The 18,182-nt window shown below is 36.1% G+C and overlaps 1 protein-coding gene across 2 annotated transcripts in view; it reads left to right on the top strand.

Annotated features, from left to right (window-relative positions):
• Positions 1-18,182, top strand: part of VPS8 (VPS8 subunit of CORVET complex) — a 251,664-nt gene that overhangs the window by 73,249 nt on the left and 160,233 nt on the right. For both annotated transcript variants that reach the window (XM_007971871.3, XM_073023385.1), the window contains exons 21-24: positions 381-427; positions 8,349-8,571; positions 12,452-12,541; positions 14,795-14,846. In XM_007971871.3, the coding sequence (XP_007970062.3) occupies positions 381-427; positions 8,349-8,571; positions 12,452-12,541; positions 14,795-14,846 (412 nt within the window). The remainder of the gene's footprint in view (positions 1-380; positions 428-8,348; positions 8,572-12,451; positions 12,542-14,794; positions 14,847-18,182) is intronic.

The raw sequence follows: 18,182 nt of genomic DNA, 5'->3' as shown, positions 1-18,182 counted from the left end.
GTATTTTACTTAAATAATAAAATTTACTTAACTATTTTCCCATGTTGTTGAATGTAATTCATATTTCTTTTTTTTCTTTCCCATTTCCCCTTCCCCTCCTTCTCCTGCTCCCTCTGTTAGAAAGATGCAGTGAACACCTTAATGCATTAAAATAAGTTTTATTCTTAAACATATTTAGGGTACATTTCCAGAAATAGAATTACTAGGTCAAACGTTCTATTTTTCAGGCTTTGACACATAATGCCAAATTGCTTACCAAAAGCATGATACAAAGTTATATCCTCCTAACAGTCTAATGGCATCTTAAGCAGTCCTGTCATTATCAGTGGGCCACTGGACAGGGTTGTGGGGCTGATGCTTTCTTTATGGTTCCTCTACAGGATATGGTGCCTGTCATAGTTGATTACTGCCTTCTGCTGCAGCGAAAGTGAGTATGCATTGCATGTCAGATTCAATTATTTTGAAAACAGGTAGCCTCTCGTTTATGTATAAGCCATTGCTAGGAACTCTATGAATTTGACTGAATAGATTAAAAAATATTAATTTATAGAAATTTGATTCTTCAGCAATTTTCAGTTCATTTACCTAATAAAATCAATTTTCCTAAGACAGATGCTATGGATATATTATTTATTTGTGTGGCAGGATATTGGAAGTAAAGAACGTAACTAGCAAAAGAGCAATATTAAGGAGTTTTAAAAGTAAAAAGTGTATGATTCATTATAGATATATACATACATGTATATACACACACGCATATATATACACACACATATACACACACATATATAACACATATATATATACACACACATATACACACACACACACATATATATACACACATATACACACACACACACACAATCTCCTTTTTTTGGTATATATACTTTTTTTTTTTTTTTTGAGACGGACTCTCGCCCTGTCGCCCAGGCTGAAGTGCAGTGGTGCGATCTCGGCTCACTGCAACCTGCGACTGTCCTGCCTCAGTGGCAAAGGTGGGATTCAAATACATGAGTCTAGCTCCTGCGTTCTTGGTTTTAACCACTGGCTTATACCACTTTGTAAGTGATAGAGAACAAATGTGAAGGTTTAATGTAGATATCTCCCAAAACCCTATGCAACACGACTTGGTTCACGAATTTATATAAATTCTAGTAGCCTGATTCATAAAAGGTTGGGTCATATTTTGAAGTATCAGTAAAGGTTATCAAGAGGGCAGTAATTTGCTATGTCTGATGCAGTCATAGATAGCTATAGTAAGTTCTCCTCGGGGCTCAAATTTATTCCAGTGTTTTAACTCTAGTGTTACATAATTAGCGAAATACATCGTGTTTACAGTAGGGATGTTGAGAACTTTTTTTTTTTTTTTGAGACGTAGTCTCGCTCTATCGCCCAGGCTGGAGTGTAGTGGCACCATCTTGGCTCACTGCAAGCTCCGCCTCCCAGGTTCCCGCCATTCTCCTGCCTCAGCCTCCTGAGTAGCTGGGACTACCGGCATCCCCCACCAAGCCCGGCTAATTTTTTGTATTTTTTAGTAGAGATGGGGTTTCACCGTGTTAACCAGGATGGTCTCGATCTCCTGACCTCGTGATCCACCCGTCTCGGCCTCCCAGAGTGCTGGGATTACAGGCGTGAGCCACCATGCCCGGCCAAGAACATTACTTTATATTACACATTGTCTTCTTTATGAGGGCTTACAGGAGAAATTTCTTTGAGGTGTTAGGGCCAGAAATACCTTTGTGTCTCTTGAACAGCTAGTTTACTTTTAGCTGATGGACAGTGATTGTGTAGTTAATCATTGTGTCCTAGAAAGCAAAGCACCATGATATGTCTGCTAACCTTACCCTATCGTTTTCTAAATTAGTTCTCTCTTTACCTCCCTTTCACACTCAATTCCTTGTTGTATGTCCCTGTATTTTTAAAGCAGCCTTAATAGTTTATGAATCAGTTTTACATATTCTACTTAACTCTCATAAATGCCATGTAAAGAGAGGTAATGTTATCCTCATTTTCAGATGAGGAAGTGGAGGTGTAGAGGTATTTCTAGTACTAATAAGTACTGGGATCAACTCTGATATTCAAATTGAGATAATTTATAAATGAGGTGAAGTGAAGTGCCTGAAAGACTAAATTCTATTTAGAGTAAAAAGGCTTATTTTTATAAAAGGGACTGTTTCTACCTAGAATGGTGCCTGACACAATATAGCTATCCAATACCTGATGGTTGAACTGATGAAGTAATCCTGCCTCCTGATTTGCAGGGTGACTTGTGATCATTATCTTGAACACTGGAATACTGTCACAGTGACATAAAGTTGAAGTGGGCCTACCAGTTGTAAGATGAAAGATTATATAGGAAAAAAGAAAAAATTGATGATATTTTCCCAAAATATTTTGTTATTCCCTAAAATATTCCAGAGATAAACTTTTCTTTTTTATATGATTTGAAAAGGAAATATTCTCTAACATTTATTGCACCTATTGAATGGCTGAGAATGCAGTAATTTCTGTATTGAATCACAGCATATAACATAGAAGATAAAATCTGGTCTCGATTTTCACCAAATTAGGATTTATTTATTATTTCTTTATTTTGGTCAACTTCTTTCCTTTAATTTTTCCTGATTCCTTAGCGTGCTTTCTCTGTATTGTGTCAGAAACAAATACAATATTTGTTGTTGGAGATCTCAGAAATAACAGGAACAGCAGTCATAGTGTATACTCCTCACCTCCAAGAGGAAGAGAATCCTTCCTCAGTTCAGCTCTTCCTGGTCCTTTTTATACCCGTACCTCTTTTCTTTCTTCCTCCTCCTGCTCTTACATACACACTCCTAGATCAAGGCCATGGACGTTTTCCCTGAACCATAGTACAAAGAGCATACGGATGGCTTCCCTCTCGCTCAATTCTGTTTTTTAACACCGAAGACTGGATTGTACTAGATCCTGCCTCTGCTTGGGAGAAGTTCCAGCATGTGGGTTCTTATTCTCTTTCTTTCCCTCTTTGTCTCTTTCCCTAATTCTACTCTTTGGGTTCTAATAGGAGAAAAAGTGGGAGGGCAGCATTCCCAGAGATGTAAGAAAGGTTGGGGCTGTGAAACTAGGCATTGGGTCAAACATTCCCTCTCTTGTTCTAGATCTGTGTTGTGCTTGTTTGCTTCTCACCATGCTGGCTTTTCTTTTTCATCAGAATGTTAAGATTCTTCTATATATGGGCCTGAGCTTAGAAGGAAAGGTTGAATAAGCCATTTGATCAACTTTAATTGTTTGCATCTAGGGCATCTTTCAGTTCCCTTTCATTTCAAACATGCAATGACTAAAGATTTATTAGATATAAGAATTCTATGTTTAATTAAATAGTTCAGTGTAACCACTTAAATGGTAGAGTTAAAAATTTTTTTTTCTTAGAGTTGCCATAGATAATAAGGTTAAAAAATGGTCAGTTCCCTATGCTAAATTGTAGCAGAGAAGTGTCAGATGTAAGCAGCTTCATTCCAGTATAGTACTTTTCTCCTTGAACTGGATGCTCTCTTTATACTATCCTTTTTGACATTTGGTCCTATTTATGTCTAAGGTCTTCTCTTCTACATTTCCAAATTTGTAAAATATCTGTGACATTAACATTGCTTTAAAGAATGCTCAGATTTTGCATAATACAAATACAATCTAACAAAATGTCATCTAGTACTCAGCCAGCCAATTTCAGGTAACTTCTTCCACTTCTAGGGTCATTACACAGACACACAATCCTGTTCCCCAGATTCCTTTTATACTAATGTCTTCTGATTGAGTATGTTGTTTTTATAGGCAGTCCTTTTATTTTCACATATTATATTGTTTCTTACGTGGGTGAAATTATAAACATAATACATGCTCTGAAATTAATTTTAACTTAGTGCCACAACCGTTATTACACTATAATCACTGTTACCTCATAGTTTCATAACTCAGAGAATTCAATACCCATCAGTAATATTCATTAAGCTAGTGTATGTATGTTTTCCTAGTTATATTTAATAACTCTTTTATAATGTAAAATCATTTTTACTATGTGACAGTAATCACATTTGTTTTTCTGTGTAGGGCATACTGCTCAGTGTATTATGGACATCTGTCTTGGTTAAAATTTGGCATTAGAATCTTTTGTAAATTACTTAATATCAGAAATGACAGGAATTCTGTTTTTGAATATTTATACTTTATTTTCATAATTTGGTCTGTGTTCCACAGTTTCATTTCAATTTCATTTTGTGTATTTTTTTTTTCAGTGTTAGGCAAAAGACACAATGTCTTCAGGCTTTTTGTGGGATACTTCTAATTTGTCATTTTACCTATGCAAAATACAGGCTATATATTAGCATATATGTGGTAGCCCTAGTGTCAGTTTTACTTTGAAAATAGATCCAGAGTTTGTGTAAACCGTAATTATAATTTTAACGTTGTTTAAAAATAGGGTTATGTGATTATATGCGAATTATATAGCAATAAAGCAGTTATTTTTAAAAAAGCAAAATGGGTGTTCTACACGGATGATACTGACCACGTATCCACAGTTGTTAAGGAGCCATCGTTCCAGTGGCTTGCGTTACGTATGCATCTGAACCAAAAATATTTCTGTTAAATCCAAAGTGAACTTGAAGTAGTCTTTTAATTTATTCCCTCATGTTGTTCAACATCAGGACTATTGTTTGAGAAACAAAAAGATCTTAATTATCAAGACTTGTGGAGGAACTGGATGTTTAAAATTTTATTAGGGTGGTGCAAAAGTAATTGTGAATTTCGTCATTAAAAGTAATGGCAAAAACTGCAATTTTGCATCAACCTAACATCAAAGCTAGGGGAAAAAAGGCCTTTTTAATTTTATTATAGCTTTATTGAGATATAATTCACATACCATAAAATTCACCCTTTTAAAGTATACACTTCAGTAGTTTTTAGTATATTCACAGTTGTGTAACTATCACCACATGCCTTTTTAAAGGAAATCTTTACAAACTGTGGTACTTGTATCAGAAAATAGAGCATTTTGAACATAATTTCTTAAAATTCATTTAAATTTTGCTTTTATAAATAAGGAAGCCAGCCCAAATCAACTTTGGGTGTATTAAATACCATTTGTATTTGGTGGAAATTTACTTACTTGATTCTGGTTATGTATTTAGTATGGATTGGCAAGTGGTAAGATTGATGTCCTTGTTCCCCTTCCCATAATTCTAAATTTGTAATTTCTTATAACCAAAGCTGTTCTTCGCATTTAAAAAATCATGAAATTGATAATGTACAAAGTAAATTTAACAGTTGTCCTCTTTTTGAAGTTATAAATGATAAACTTCAAAAATATCTTTAATGTGAGTACTATTATAAAGTGAAGTTTGTAGAAATATCTCTTTGGTCCTCTATTATTTATGATAGATTTTCTGTTAGACTGGCCATAGGGAGGCTAAGCTTGAAATGGTAAACATCAACTTTGAAGTCAGTCCTTCTAGGAAACAAAGATAGCACCCTGGAGAATAATGCCTAAATATAGAAAGAAATATGAGAGCTAAAAATTTTTGTGTGTACTTGTCTTTTTTTTTTTTTTTGAGATGGAGTTTCGCTCAGTTGCCCAGGCTAGAGTCGATCTCAGCTCACTGCAACCTCTGTCTCCTGGGTTCAAGCGACTCTCCTGCCTCGGCCTCCTGAATAGCTGGGATTACAGGCACACGCTACCACACCCATCTGATTTTTGTATTTTTAGTAGAGACGGGGTTTCCCCATGTTGGCCAGGCTGGTCTCAAACTCCTGACCTCAAGTGATCTGCCTGCCTTGGCCTCCCAAAGTGCTGGGATTACAGGTATGAGCCACTGCACCCGGCCTGGACTGTATGTACTTTTCTATCTCCCCTCTTTCCTGATGCGCTAATAAATATTCCCCCAGAATGATGAGAATCTGTCGTTGAATATAATTTTTTTTTTTTTAATTTTAAGGTAGAGATGCAAGTAGGAGTTGCTGAGCCTTATTTTTCTTTCTTCTTTATATTATAGTTTCTGATTGGTTAAGAAAGAAATGTGTGGTTTTGCGTTTATCTTACCAGCATCACATGCTATTTGACACAGTGCCTTGTTAACTTTTGTAGCCTTTACTGAATTTTTAGCTCTTTTTAATTCTCTCCCCAAGGCTTTTTGTACTAAGCTAAAATATGTAATTATCTTTTTTAGCATGTTCCTTTTAACAACACATTACAGAGTACAAGGATTAGCAAATCTGACATTTTCTTTGAATCATTAGTTGTCTTGTTACTTTTTCTTTCTTACAGTAAAACTCCATTAATCTCTGTTTCTTCTGCTTGGCTAGTCATCAGTCATCACAAAAATATGATGAATTATTGATTCAAATGAAACTGACATGAAAATATTTCGATAAATATGAAATGAAGAGGAAAAATGATGTAAAATTACATTTGTGCATTTGAGAAGAAAATAAATGGCTATGGATTTTCCCCAGAATATTGCAAATACTGTTAATTGCAGGGTGACATGGAGTTCGGGTGCAGTTGTAGCCAGTCTGTTTTCTGTCTGTCCCCTTCCACGACTTCAGATGAGTCAAAACCCCACCCTAGTCCTTTCAGGAGCTTCCTTGACGTTTGTGTGGGACTTGTCATGAAAGACCATACCTGTGAATAAACAAACCATTTATCACTTTCCACAATTGACACGATATACATATAAAGAAATTACACATTTAGAAAAAAGTAATAATCTCAACACGTAAATAAGCCGGGCGCGGTGGCTCAAGCCGGTAATTCCAGCACTTTGGGAGGCCGAGACCAGCGGATCACGAGGTCAGGAGGTCAAGACCATCCTGGCTAACACGGTGAAACCCTGTCTCTACTAAAAAATACAAAAAACTAGCCGGGCGAGGTGGCGGGCGCCTGTAGTCCCAGCTACTCGGGAGGCTGAGGCAGGAGAATGGCGTAAACCTGGGAGGCGGAGCTTGCAGTGAGCTGAGATCCGGCCACTGCACTCCAGCCTGGGCGGCAGAGCGAGACTCCGTCTCAAAAAAAAAAAAAACAAAAAAAAAAACCAGGTAAATAAAATTCACACAGTTTTTGTATTTTTTTAAAAATGGAATGAACAAAGAAGTGAATGATACAAGGCAATAACAGTTTATAAATGAAAACATGAAAAATACTCAAATTTGCTGGTCATAAAAGAATTATTAAATTGTCAGGGGAGAAAAATCAAACTTGCAAATGTCATGCATTGGCATGATTATACATTGCGGGTGGCAGTGTCAATTGATGCTGTGATGCTTTTCGAAGATAATTTCGTAGCACATTTCAGGTGCCACAGATTTTTTCATATCTTTTCACTTAAGGTAAATTTCTAAAAGTTGAATGATTTAGGAATTAAGCCCTCCAAATGGGAAAGGCTTTGTATAGATGTTCATTGTAGTATCACTCAAAATACTAGAAATAAGTAATATATTCAACAGTACAGGAATACTTAAGTATATTCTGATTTTTCAGCATATCGAAATATTGTATTAGACAAAATGGTAATTTTAAAGAATAAATAGCAACTTAGAATAATGCTTATCATATAATGTATGAAAACAATTCAGAATTCTGTCTATGGTCAATATAACTCAAATTATGGGTTATTTACAGAAATATGAAATAAACATTGTCAAAGTTGTTGACATTTAAAGTAATTTAAAACAATTTTTGTTTCTGCAACAAAATTGTTTCTAGGTTTATATTTAAAGTATTAAACACTTTTTTTTCTTTTTCTTCCATGAATAATCACTAGCCAAACATTTTGGGATGCAAAGGGTTATAGCTAGACAAAGAAGCATATTGGCTCTGCAAGTCAGCTAGGAATATTTAAATACCAGGAAGGAGGGAAGGATAAATCATGAGTAGTCCTTTTTTATTTTTCCTGCTTCATGATGTCCATCCAGTTATCTGTTCCCATGTCAGTGTTGTCTTTAAGAAGCAATATGCCACAATAGACTGACACAGGATTTAGGCCGGAAGGCTGGGTTCAAATTCTGACTCTCTTGTTTGTTAGATATGTTACTGTTAGCAAACAATTTATCTTAGCTGTTCTGATTTGTTAAAGAAGTGTTGGGAGGATTAATTGGGATTATATATATATACACACACACGCACATATATATATACACATACACACACACATACACATATAAAGTTTTTGCAATATAAAGCTCTATGTGAATATTATTGCCATTTTAAATAAATTCATGAGTAAGTTGAAATAGGGAAAAAATGAGATATACTTTGGAGACTAAATTTAATGAGTATTTGGCATATTCCTAAAAGTTTTTTCCCCCCCTTTCTGTTACAGGGATCTTTTATTTAGCCAGATGTATGATAAATTAAGTGAGAATTCAGTGGCCAAAGGAGTATTTTTGGAATGCCTTGAGCCATATATTTTAAGTGATAAATTGGTAGGAATCACACCCCAAGTAATGAAAGACTTGATTGTTCATTTCCAAGATAAAAAATTAATGGAAAATGTGGAAGCTCTCATTGTACATATGGATATCACCAGCCTAGATATTCAGCAGGTGAGTTTATAGACTGTCTACTAACTTATGAAGTAAACTTCATTCCTTTATTGATTACATTTACTTCACTGATCAGGCCTGACCCTGCCTTCTAAAAACCATAATTATTTATTGAGCACTTTTTGTAAGATGTATTATAAACTTATATTTGTCAATATATTTCCTAGGACTGTATTTAAGTAAAAGCTAGATTGTAAGTGCCTTGCAAGCCAGGGATTATGTCGTCTTCTGTCTCTTTCACATCCCCAGTGGTACTTGGTGTAGGGTTTACGTTTAGAAGTTGCTCTGTAAATGCTTGTTAACTGATCCCTCTTCATCAGTTTGTTCGTTCGCTAATATAGTTTTCATTGAGCAAGTGAATTTCAACTATGGCTGCTTTCTCATGAATTATAAAGTATTTTTACCTTGAAAAATATGATGCCATTTTAAAAAAGAGCTAGTATGTAAGTTCAGAGTTTTGAAATACAGAGCATGGTATAAGAGGCAAGTTATAGAACTTTTTAGCATGAATAGCCAGCCATTGTTTGAGAAATACTTCCAGTGTATCTGAGGTTCTCACAATAAGTTATCTTAATTGAGTTTCTTGAAATAAGTTTCTTAATGGAGGTGCAGTATTTATTCTGGCCTAAGACATTTCACAATTTATTTTTCTTTTCTTCTTCTTCTTCTTCTTTTTTTTGAGACAGAGTCTCGCTCTGTTGCCCAGGCTGGAATACAGTGGCGTGATCTTGGCTCACTGCAACCTCCTGGGTTGAAGCAATTCTTGTGCCTCAGCCTCCAGAGTAGCTGGGATTAAAGGCGCACACTTGCATGCCCAGCTAATTTTTGTATTTTTAGTAGAGATGGGGTTTCACCATGTTGGCCAGGCTGGTCTCAAACTTTTGACTTCAAGTGATTCGCCTGCCATGGCCTCCCAAAGTGCTGAGATTACAGGTGTGAGCCACTGAGCCTGGCCCACAATTTAATTCTTTAATTCCACATTAGTCCTAGTAATGAGCATGTTACTCCTGCAAAGGTGCTAAGCCCTCTTGAGCTTGAATATGGAAGACTAACAAAAGTCTTAGAGCAAAAGTTTTTTGAAAGTGTGCAAAATCACATAGAGATTAAGGGTTTGGAAAAATGATTATTTTATTTCTGGAAGCTCTTTATGAATGGCTGTGAGTTTGCAAAGTAAAGCCAGATCCTGTTTTATACCTGCCTTTGTATAACATGGGTAATTTGGCATAGTCTTCATAGTCTGACAATAGGTCTGATGATTTGAGAGCATGTTGTCCATCTAGTTTTGCCTACCTATCACATATAGGAAAAAAATTTAGTTTCTTCTGTTTATAACACTTTATAACATTTTCAGTCTTTCTCCAATACCATGTAAATATACTCTAGTCTTTTTAATGTTAAATAGCAATTTCAAAATCCTCCCCTCAGTTTCTTATGTCTCCATATAAAACCTTCTCTCCTTTTTCTTCCTAGGTTACTGCCCCATCTCACTCCTCCCAGTCATAGCCAGATGTCTTGAAAGCATTGTCTAGGTTGCTATTTTCATTTTTTTCCCCCACATCCTAACTCTTCAATCTTACTTTTACTAGAGTCAACAATGGCCTCTTTGTCCACTACACCAAATGTAGTATTTACTCTTTTAACAGCATTTGTTCATTAATTCAAGAAGCATTTACTGAACGTCAGGCTCTGAGGATGCTTCAGTATCCCTAGTGAACAAGGCTTGTCCTCTCATAAAGCCTAAATTTTAGCAGAAAAGTTTGACAGTGAACATATCAGTGTACAAAAACCCAGAAAGTATTTCTTTTTTTTTTTTTTTTTTTTTTAAGATGGAGTCTCGCTCTGTCGCCCAGGCTGGAGTGCAGTGGCGGGATCTCAGCTTACTGCAAGCTCCGCCTCCCAGGTTTACACCATTCTCCTGCCTCCCGAGTAGCTGGGACTACAGGCGCCCGCCACCTCGCCCGGCTAGCTTTTTTTTTGTATTTTTTAGTAGAGATGGGGTTTCACTGGGTTAGCCAGGATGGTCTCGATCTCCTGACCTCGTGATCCGCCCGTCTCGGCCTCCCAAAGTGCTAGGATTACAGGCTTGAGCCACCGCGCCCGGCCCAGAAAGTATTTCAATACAAGTATTATGTTAAAAATCAAACCGGGAAATATGGTAGAGAGATAATGTGAGGCTACCTTAGATTGGTTAATCATAGATAGTCTTTTTGAGGAGGCAGCATTGAGTCTTGGGAGCTAAATGATAAGGAATCAGTAATGCAAAGGTCTTGGAAGAGAAGATTGTTATAGGTAAAAGCAACAGCTAATGTAAAAAAAAAGAATTTTTGTCTTGGGTGTTCAAGTAACAGAAAAGGAAGCAGATCTGGAGCTTGGTACAGAGGTAGATCTTGCAGGGCAAGGTATAGATCTTTCCATCTTATTCTAAGTGCTATGAAAAATCATTAGAAAAGTTTTAAGCATGAGCACCCTGTGTTTTAGGGGTAACAGAATGAGGGATGGGGGCCAAGTGCAGAGGAAGCAAAGAGACTAGTTGGGAAGTTGGTCCAGGAGGTGATTCTGGCCAGAGATGGTAACAGTGAGATGAAGAGAGATGGCCTGATTTTGAATGTTTTGGAGATAGAATTGATTTGCTGATGAATTGGGATGTGAGAGTGTGGGAATGAGAGAATTTAAGGATGATGCCTAGTTTTTAGTTTGAGAAACAGGGTGAATAGTGAGTGATTCCTTTGAGAAGATTGCAAGACTAAGGCAGGTCTAAGTTTGAGAGACAAATCAGGAGTTCTGGTTGGCCATTTTATTTTGAGATTGCTACTAGACATTCAGGTGAAGATAGCAAATTAAGTAGTTGGATATATGTACGGGTTAGAGGGAGGTTAGGGCCGAAGCTGTAAATGGGTTAGTCATCAGTGAAGAGATGCATGATCATGGTACTGGCTGAGAGAGGGGTAGAGAGAGAGTTGTAGAAGTCCAAGAACAGGCCTTCTCTAGAAAGACTCTCCCAGCACATCTCACTTCCATTTTCTTTCTTACCTCTCACTCCCGCTTGTCATTCTCCTTTGCTGACTTCTGCCCTTCTCCTCTTGCCACTGTTTATAGTATTATATAGCTGTCATAGGGACAGAATCTAGAGTACTATATACTCAAACTCATATCTAGTCCTCTTCTAAAATGTTTTCTCAAATTGATTTCTCTCCATCCTTAAGCACTTCCAGCTCACTTGCACATTAGGTCCTTCATCCTTACTCTTGCTTCTTCCTACAGAATTCCTAGCTTGCACTTCTGCTTGCGGCTCACATTTAGGTCCCACCTTGAATGTTGTTCCTTCAGGGGTGACTTTTTGAATACTCCAGACCAGTCAGGTTAATAGCGCTTACCACATTTGTAAATAATGAATTATTTGTGTAATTGAGTATCTTCCCCAAGTCTTAACTCACATGCCATTTTGTACCCCTACCTCCTTTTGGTGGGCGTCCAAGATCAATGTAAGTTCTATAAGGGTAGGGACAAAGTCTGGATTTATCTTACCTAACACTTTATTCCCAGAGCCTAGAAGAGGGTCTGAATATGTGTTCAATAAATATTTGTAGAACTATTGACCAAAGGTAAAATGAATATAGAAAGGGGGAGGATAGAGAAGAGACAAAATTAGACACTGTGAATGTCTTAAAGTAAGCATTGTACTATTAAAAGTAGTAATTTCACCTACAGCAGCTGTTACCCTTGCCTTGCATTGTGTTTGAGTCCTTGAATTTCAGTTTTTATCAGAGAAGAAACAAGAAAAATTAGGGAAGATAATTCAAGACCTTTTCCATTCTTAAAGCTTTAAGGAAAATAATTGGTGACTGAATTGTATGGACCAAGTGGCTTTTCCTTTTCCCAGGTGGTTCTCATGTGTTGGGAAAATCGTTTATATGATGCTATGATCTATGTCTACAACAGAGGCATGAATGAGTTTATTAGTCCCATGGAGGTAAGATACTTCCTGACTTGGATACATAATTAATTTTGTCTACTAACTTTTTTTCTCCTATTCTCCATTTGCTTTTAACAGTTTCTAGTTTTATCCAATTATTTAAAAATTCTTATAGATTTATTGACCTTGAACCCATTTTAGCTTGGGACTTTTAGATAGTCTTCAATTTTATACCTTCTGCCATTGCTTGCTTTGTTATCTACATAAGTAGGTATTTAAATACCAGAGGACAATAGATAAAATTTAAATTAATGCTTGCTTGTTAGGCTTTACATGTTTTTCTCATAAGAATTTTTGATACTGTAGTAACTTTTCCTAAAGATATGAAAAATTTATTTTGTATAACTCTTTTATATAATCAATGTACTATTGAGTAATGCTATTTGTAGATATATTCTCTTGGGGAAGGCTCCTGAAAATGGTAGGAGGCCATTATTAATTGATCATTTTTCGCTTTTACTAACTCAGAATTTCATAGCATTCATTCTAATTTTTTATTCTCCTTACCAAGAGAATCTAAAAAACATTTGGACTTACTTTTGGAAGAACCAAACCCCATATCTGTTTTCTTATTTGTCTTAAGTTTGATGGCAGAATAGTGGAGAATGAGTTGTAGATACATGTAGTGCCCTCCTAGCCCAATGCTTTATTATAGTGTCCCTCAAAAAAATCAGGCCTCTGCTGAAGGCATCCAGTCGACCATTTTGCTAATTTATTGCCATCCAAAACTATCTTTAGTATTAAGAAGTCAGCGTTCTATGATAGTTCAGGCTTCTTTAAGCATGTTAAGTTTGGTAGGGTGAGTACCCCTCTAATTCATAACCCTTCAATTTTGGTTGCACTTCTCTTCTAGTTTCTAAAATTAGTCCCCCACCCCTCTACCCCTGGTTTTGGGGGTTTGGCCCTGATTGTCTGTAATGTTAAGTATTTTTTTTGTCTTGAACACCTCTCAGCTACTGCTTCATTAAGGTCCAGTAGTTCCCTGAAAAAGACTCGTCAGCTGCCTCCTCAGTGAGGTCCAGTGCCTCCCTGCATGCCACAACTAAGCCACAATTCAGAAGAATTAATGTAGTTTCTAGTTTTGCTCAAGTTAATCCCTCAAAACAGATTCTATTTTGATGCATTCTGCATTGACAAGATGATTGCTGTATTTTTGTTACATTGCTTTTCAAATTTTTGTTTTGCATCGGTTTCGTATTCCTCATATTAATAAAATCTGGTTTGCATTTATACTGATACATCTGAAATGGAACACTGAGCTATTGAGGTTACCTTGTTTTGTGTTCGAAGTGTTTAAAGTTTAGCTATTTTAGTACTTAAAGAGGTCTGAATTAAGAGAGAGTGTCCTGTCTCTTGACATTGTCTAGATTTTTTGGAATGAAAGAGTGTCATCACATTTGAGATGACTACCATAGGAAACTTTCCTTTTTTCTAGTTTTGGCTAAGGTGTCTTGAGTTGGGAGGAAAAACTTTTTATTTACCAATTTAGGTCCCAGAGGTGGGAGGTTCAAGGAAAGGATTGAAGGCTATGAATTAACTGACAATATACAGATTAACAGGAGAAAAGATAAGGATTATTCACATATGTGCAGGAACACTCAGTAATAAGCATCTCAGCTGAGTAGCCAGAGATAGAGGTTTATATACCAGCTTAACAAAAATGAGGGTAGCAGGTAGTTAGGTCTTCAGTGGGAAAGCATGGAAAGTTCTTTTGGGCTTTTTGATGCTAACTGACAGCTGAATTTGCATTTCCTGGTGCTAAGGATCCATTTTTTCTCAAATAGGAATCTCCCTCTGAAGGGGGATCCATGGCAGCTATATATTTGGGAGCCTCTGTTTAAGTTTAGGTGGTATTTCTTTCTGTGGCTGCTGGTTAGGTATTTTCAGTTTAAAGTCATCTCTGTTACCACTTTAGTGGGACATCCTTTCACTTGCTTCCTAGCTTTTAAAAGAATAAAGCTTTTAAGAACCAAAGGATACTTTATATCAAAATTATAATCTCAGCTAAGCCCTTTATGTAACTGGTATGTATTAAATGGGTTTTTTCGGTGAGGAATATGACAACAGTGATTGTTTCTCAGTGACCCTTCTAAACATTTCGTGTACAGATTAAAGGTTTTCATGTTTAATCCTAATGGTAAATGACTAATTCTGTCAGCGAATGGTGATGAATAGCATAAGATTCTTGATTATTTTTAAATAATATCATTTGAGATGATGGTGATTGTTTTCCTATTACTTTTAATGCAGAAACTTTTCAGAGTCATTGCTCCTCCTCTGAATGCTGGAAGAACGCTAACAGGTATTTATTTTCTAAGCCTTAATTTTTTGCTTTCCTGTATTTAAGGTATTATTTAAATGTTATAAAATTCTCCAATTATATATGTGTAATGTGAATGTTGGTAATCATGTGCAATCATGTAACACCACCATAATGAAGCTGTAGAAGGAGCCATAGCCTCTCATACTAAAAAGTTACCTCCTTCCCCTTTGTACTTGATCCTTCCCCCACAGCCCTGCTCTGGGCAGTCACTGATCTACTTTCTGTCACTACACTTCATGTGAATGGAATTATGTACTGTGTAATCTTTGGTGTTTTATTTCTTTCATTTAACGTGGATGAAGCATAATATTTTTGAGAGTCATCCATGTTGTTTTATGTATATTAATATTTTGTTCCCTTTTACCATTAAATGATATTCCATGGATTGAATACACCATAAACTGTTTAATCACTCACCGCTTCATGGATATTTGAGTTGCTTTCAGTTTGGGACTACTATGAATAATATTATGCTGCTACAACATTTGCGGACAAGTTTTTTTTTTTTTAGTTAAGCTTTTTGAGATACATGCAGTTGTAAGAAATGGCACATAGAGATCCTAAATAGTCTTTACATAGTTTCCTCAGTGATAACATCTTGCAGAAATAAAGTACAATATCACAACTAGATATTCATATTTAATTCATATTGATAAAGTCAAGATACTGAAAACTTTCATTACCTCAAGTATCCCCCCTTGTTCTCTTACCCTCCATTCCTGACCACTAGCTGTAAGTTTCTGTGTGGACAAATGTGTTCATTTTCTCAGGCAAATACCTAAGGTTGGAATGGCTGGATTGTATGGTAAATATATGTTTTACTTTCTAAGCTACTGCTATATGGTTTTTCCAAATGCTGTACCATTTCTTATCAACAATATTTGAGAGTTCCAGTTTTTCCACATCCTTGCAAGCACTTGATACTGTCAGTGTTTTAAATCTTCTTAAAACTTTAGCCATTCTAATAAATAATGGCATTTCATTATTATTTTAATTTTTATTCTCTGATCATTAGTGATGTTAATCATTTTTTCATGTGCTTGTTTAGCCATTCACATATCTTTTGTGACTCGTCTGTTTAAATATTTAGTCCTTTTCCTTTTTTTAATTGGTGGAGATGACCTGGGGTTGTCTTCATATTATTGAATTATTAAGAGTTCCCAAGCTGGCCAGGCGTGGTGGCTCATGCCTGTAATCCCAGCACTTTGGGAGGCCCAGGCAGGCGGATCACGAGGTCAGAAGTTCAAGACCAGCCTCGCCAATATGGTGAAACCCCGTCTCTACCAAAAATATAAAAATTGGCTGGGTGTGGTGGTGGGCGCCTGTAGTCCCAGCTACTCAGGAGGCTGAGGCAGAAGAATTGCTTGAACCCGGGAGGCAGAGGTTGCAGTGAGCTGAGATCACGCCATTGCACTCCAGCCTGGATGACAGAGCGAGACTCTGTCTCAAAAAAAAAAAACAGAGTTGCCAAGGTAGTGAGCTTACCATCAGAGTCTGGAAGAGTTTTTTATGTAGTCCGGATATAAGCCCTTTTCCAGTATGTTTGGCAAAAATTTTAACCCTCATCCATAGCTTGCTTTTTTATTTTCTTAGCCATGTTTTTCAAAGAGCAAAATTTTTTAATTTTCATGAAGTTCATCTTATTATTTTTTTTTGTCATTTAGGCTTTTGGTATTCTGTTTAAGAAATCTTGGTTCAATTTAGTGACATAAATATTTTCTCCCATATTTTCTTGTAGAAATTTAATAGTTTTAACCTCTTATATTTAGGTCTATAATTCATTTTGAGTTAATGTTTATAAATGATGCAAGGTGAAGTTCAAGGATTTTTTTCCATACAGCTATCAGTTGTTCCTGTAAGACTTACCATTTATTGCTAAGATTATCTTGTTTCCATTGAATTACCTTGACACCTTTATGAAGAGTCAAGTGACCGTGTAACTGTGGGTGTGTTTCTGTGCTCTCTTCAGTTCTATTGAGCTATATGTCTATCCTTGTCTAGTAATACACTGTCTTGCTTCTTGTAACTTCATAGTAAGTCTCAAAATCACATATTTTAAGTCCTACAATATTGTTTTTCTTTTTCAAAATTGGCTTATCTAGTCCAGGTTCTTTGCCTTTCTATATAAACGTTAAAATCAGCTCATCAGTTTTTTTTTTTTTTTAAACTCGTTTGATTTTCTTTGAGATTCCATTGATACTATCGATTAATTTGGAGAGAGAATTGCTATCTTAACACTGTAGAATTTTGTAATGTATGAATGTGATATGTTTTTCTATTTTTATCTTTTTAAAATTAATTTTCTTTTAGAGACAGAGTCTCATTCTGTCAGTCAGGCTGGAGTCCAGTGGTGTGATCATAGTTCATTGTGGCCTCAAACTTATGAGATCAAGTGATCCTCCTGCCTCAGCCTCCCAAGTAGCTGGTACTACAGGCCACCATGCCCTGCTGAATTTAAAAAAAAAAAATTCTTAAGACAGGATCTTGCTATGTTGCCCAGGCTGGTCTTGAACTCCTGGCCTCAAGCAATCCTCCCACCTCAGCCTCCCAAGTAGCTGAGATTATAGGTGTGAGCCACTGTACCCAGGTTATTTTGGTCTTAAAGTCACTTTGCTTTCCACTTTTCTGCAGAAAAGGCAGCTGGGATTTTCATAAGGATTGCTTTGAATCTGTATATCAATTTTATTACTATCCTAATATTACCAAATGTTTCAGTTCATGAACACAGCATATCTTTTCATTTTATTTAGGTCTTCATTACTTTTTTTTCAATGATATTTTGCGGTTTTTAATGTATAGGTCATATACTTCTTTTCCTCTTCCTAAGTATTCTATTCACCTTGATGCTCTTATAAATGGAATTGTTTTCTTAATTTTATTTTCAGGGTATTAATTGCTAGTGTGAAATAGGATGTTAATTGCTAGTGTGATTTTTGTATATTGACCTTGTATCCTACGTCCTTGCTGTATTCATTTATTAGTTCTAATTTTTAAAGTTAATTTCTTAGAACTTGCTAAGGAAAATATAGATTATGTCATCTGCAAATAAAAATAATTATACTTTTTTCTTTCTAATCTAAATGCCTTTGTTTTTATTCCCTAATTGGGCCGACTACACCCACTAACACAGTGTTGAACAAAAGTGGCAAGAATGGATGTCTTATTTTCTTGATATTAGGGGGAAAGCACTCAATATTTCATCATTAAATTTGATGTAGATAGTCTTACCCATTCGATGAAGTTTTCTTTACCCAGTTTGAGTGTTTCTAACATGAAAGACTGTTGGATTTAACAGGTCCTTTTTCTGCATCTGTT

The sequence above is a fragment of the Chlorocebus sabaeus genome, chromosome 15, assembly GCF_047675955.1.
Source record: "Chlorocebus sabaeus isolate Y175 chromosome 15, mChlSab1.0.hap1, whole genome shotgun sequence".
In the NCBI taxonomy this organism is placed as follows: Eukaryota; Metazoa; Chordata; class Mammalia; order Primates; family Cercopithecidae; genus Chlorocebus; species Chlorocebus sabaeus.
Note: the sequence above shows the minus strand (reverse complement) of the source record. Positions and strands in the feature narration are given on the sequence as shown.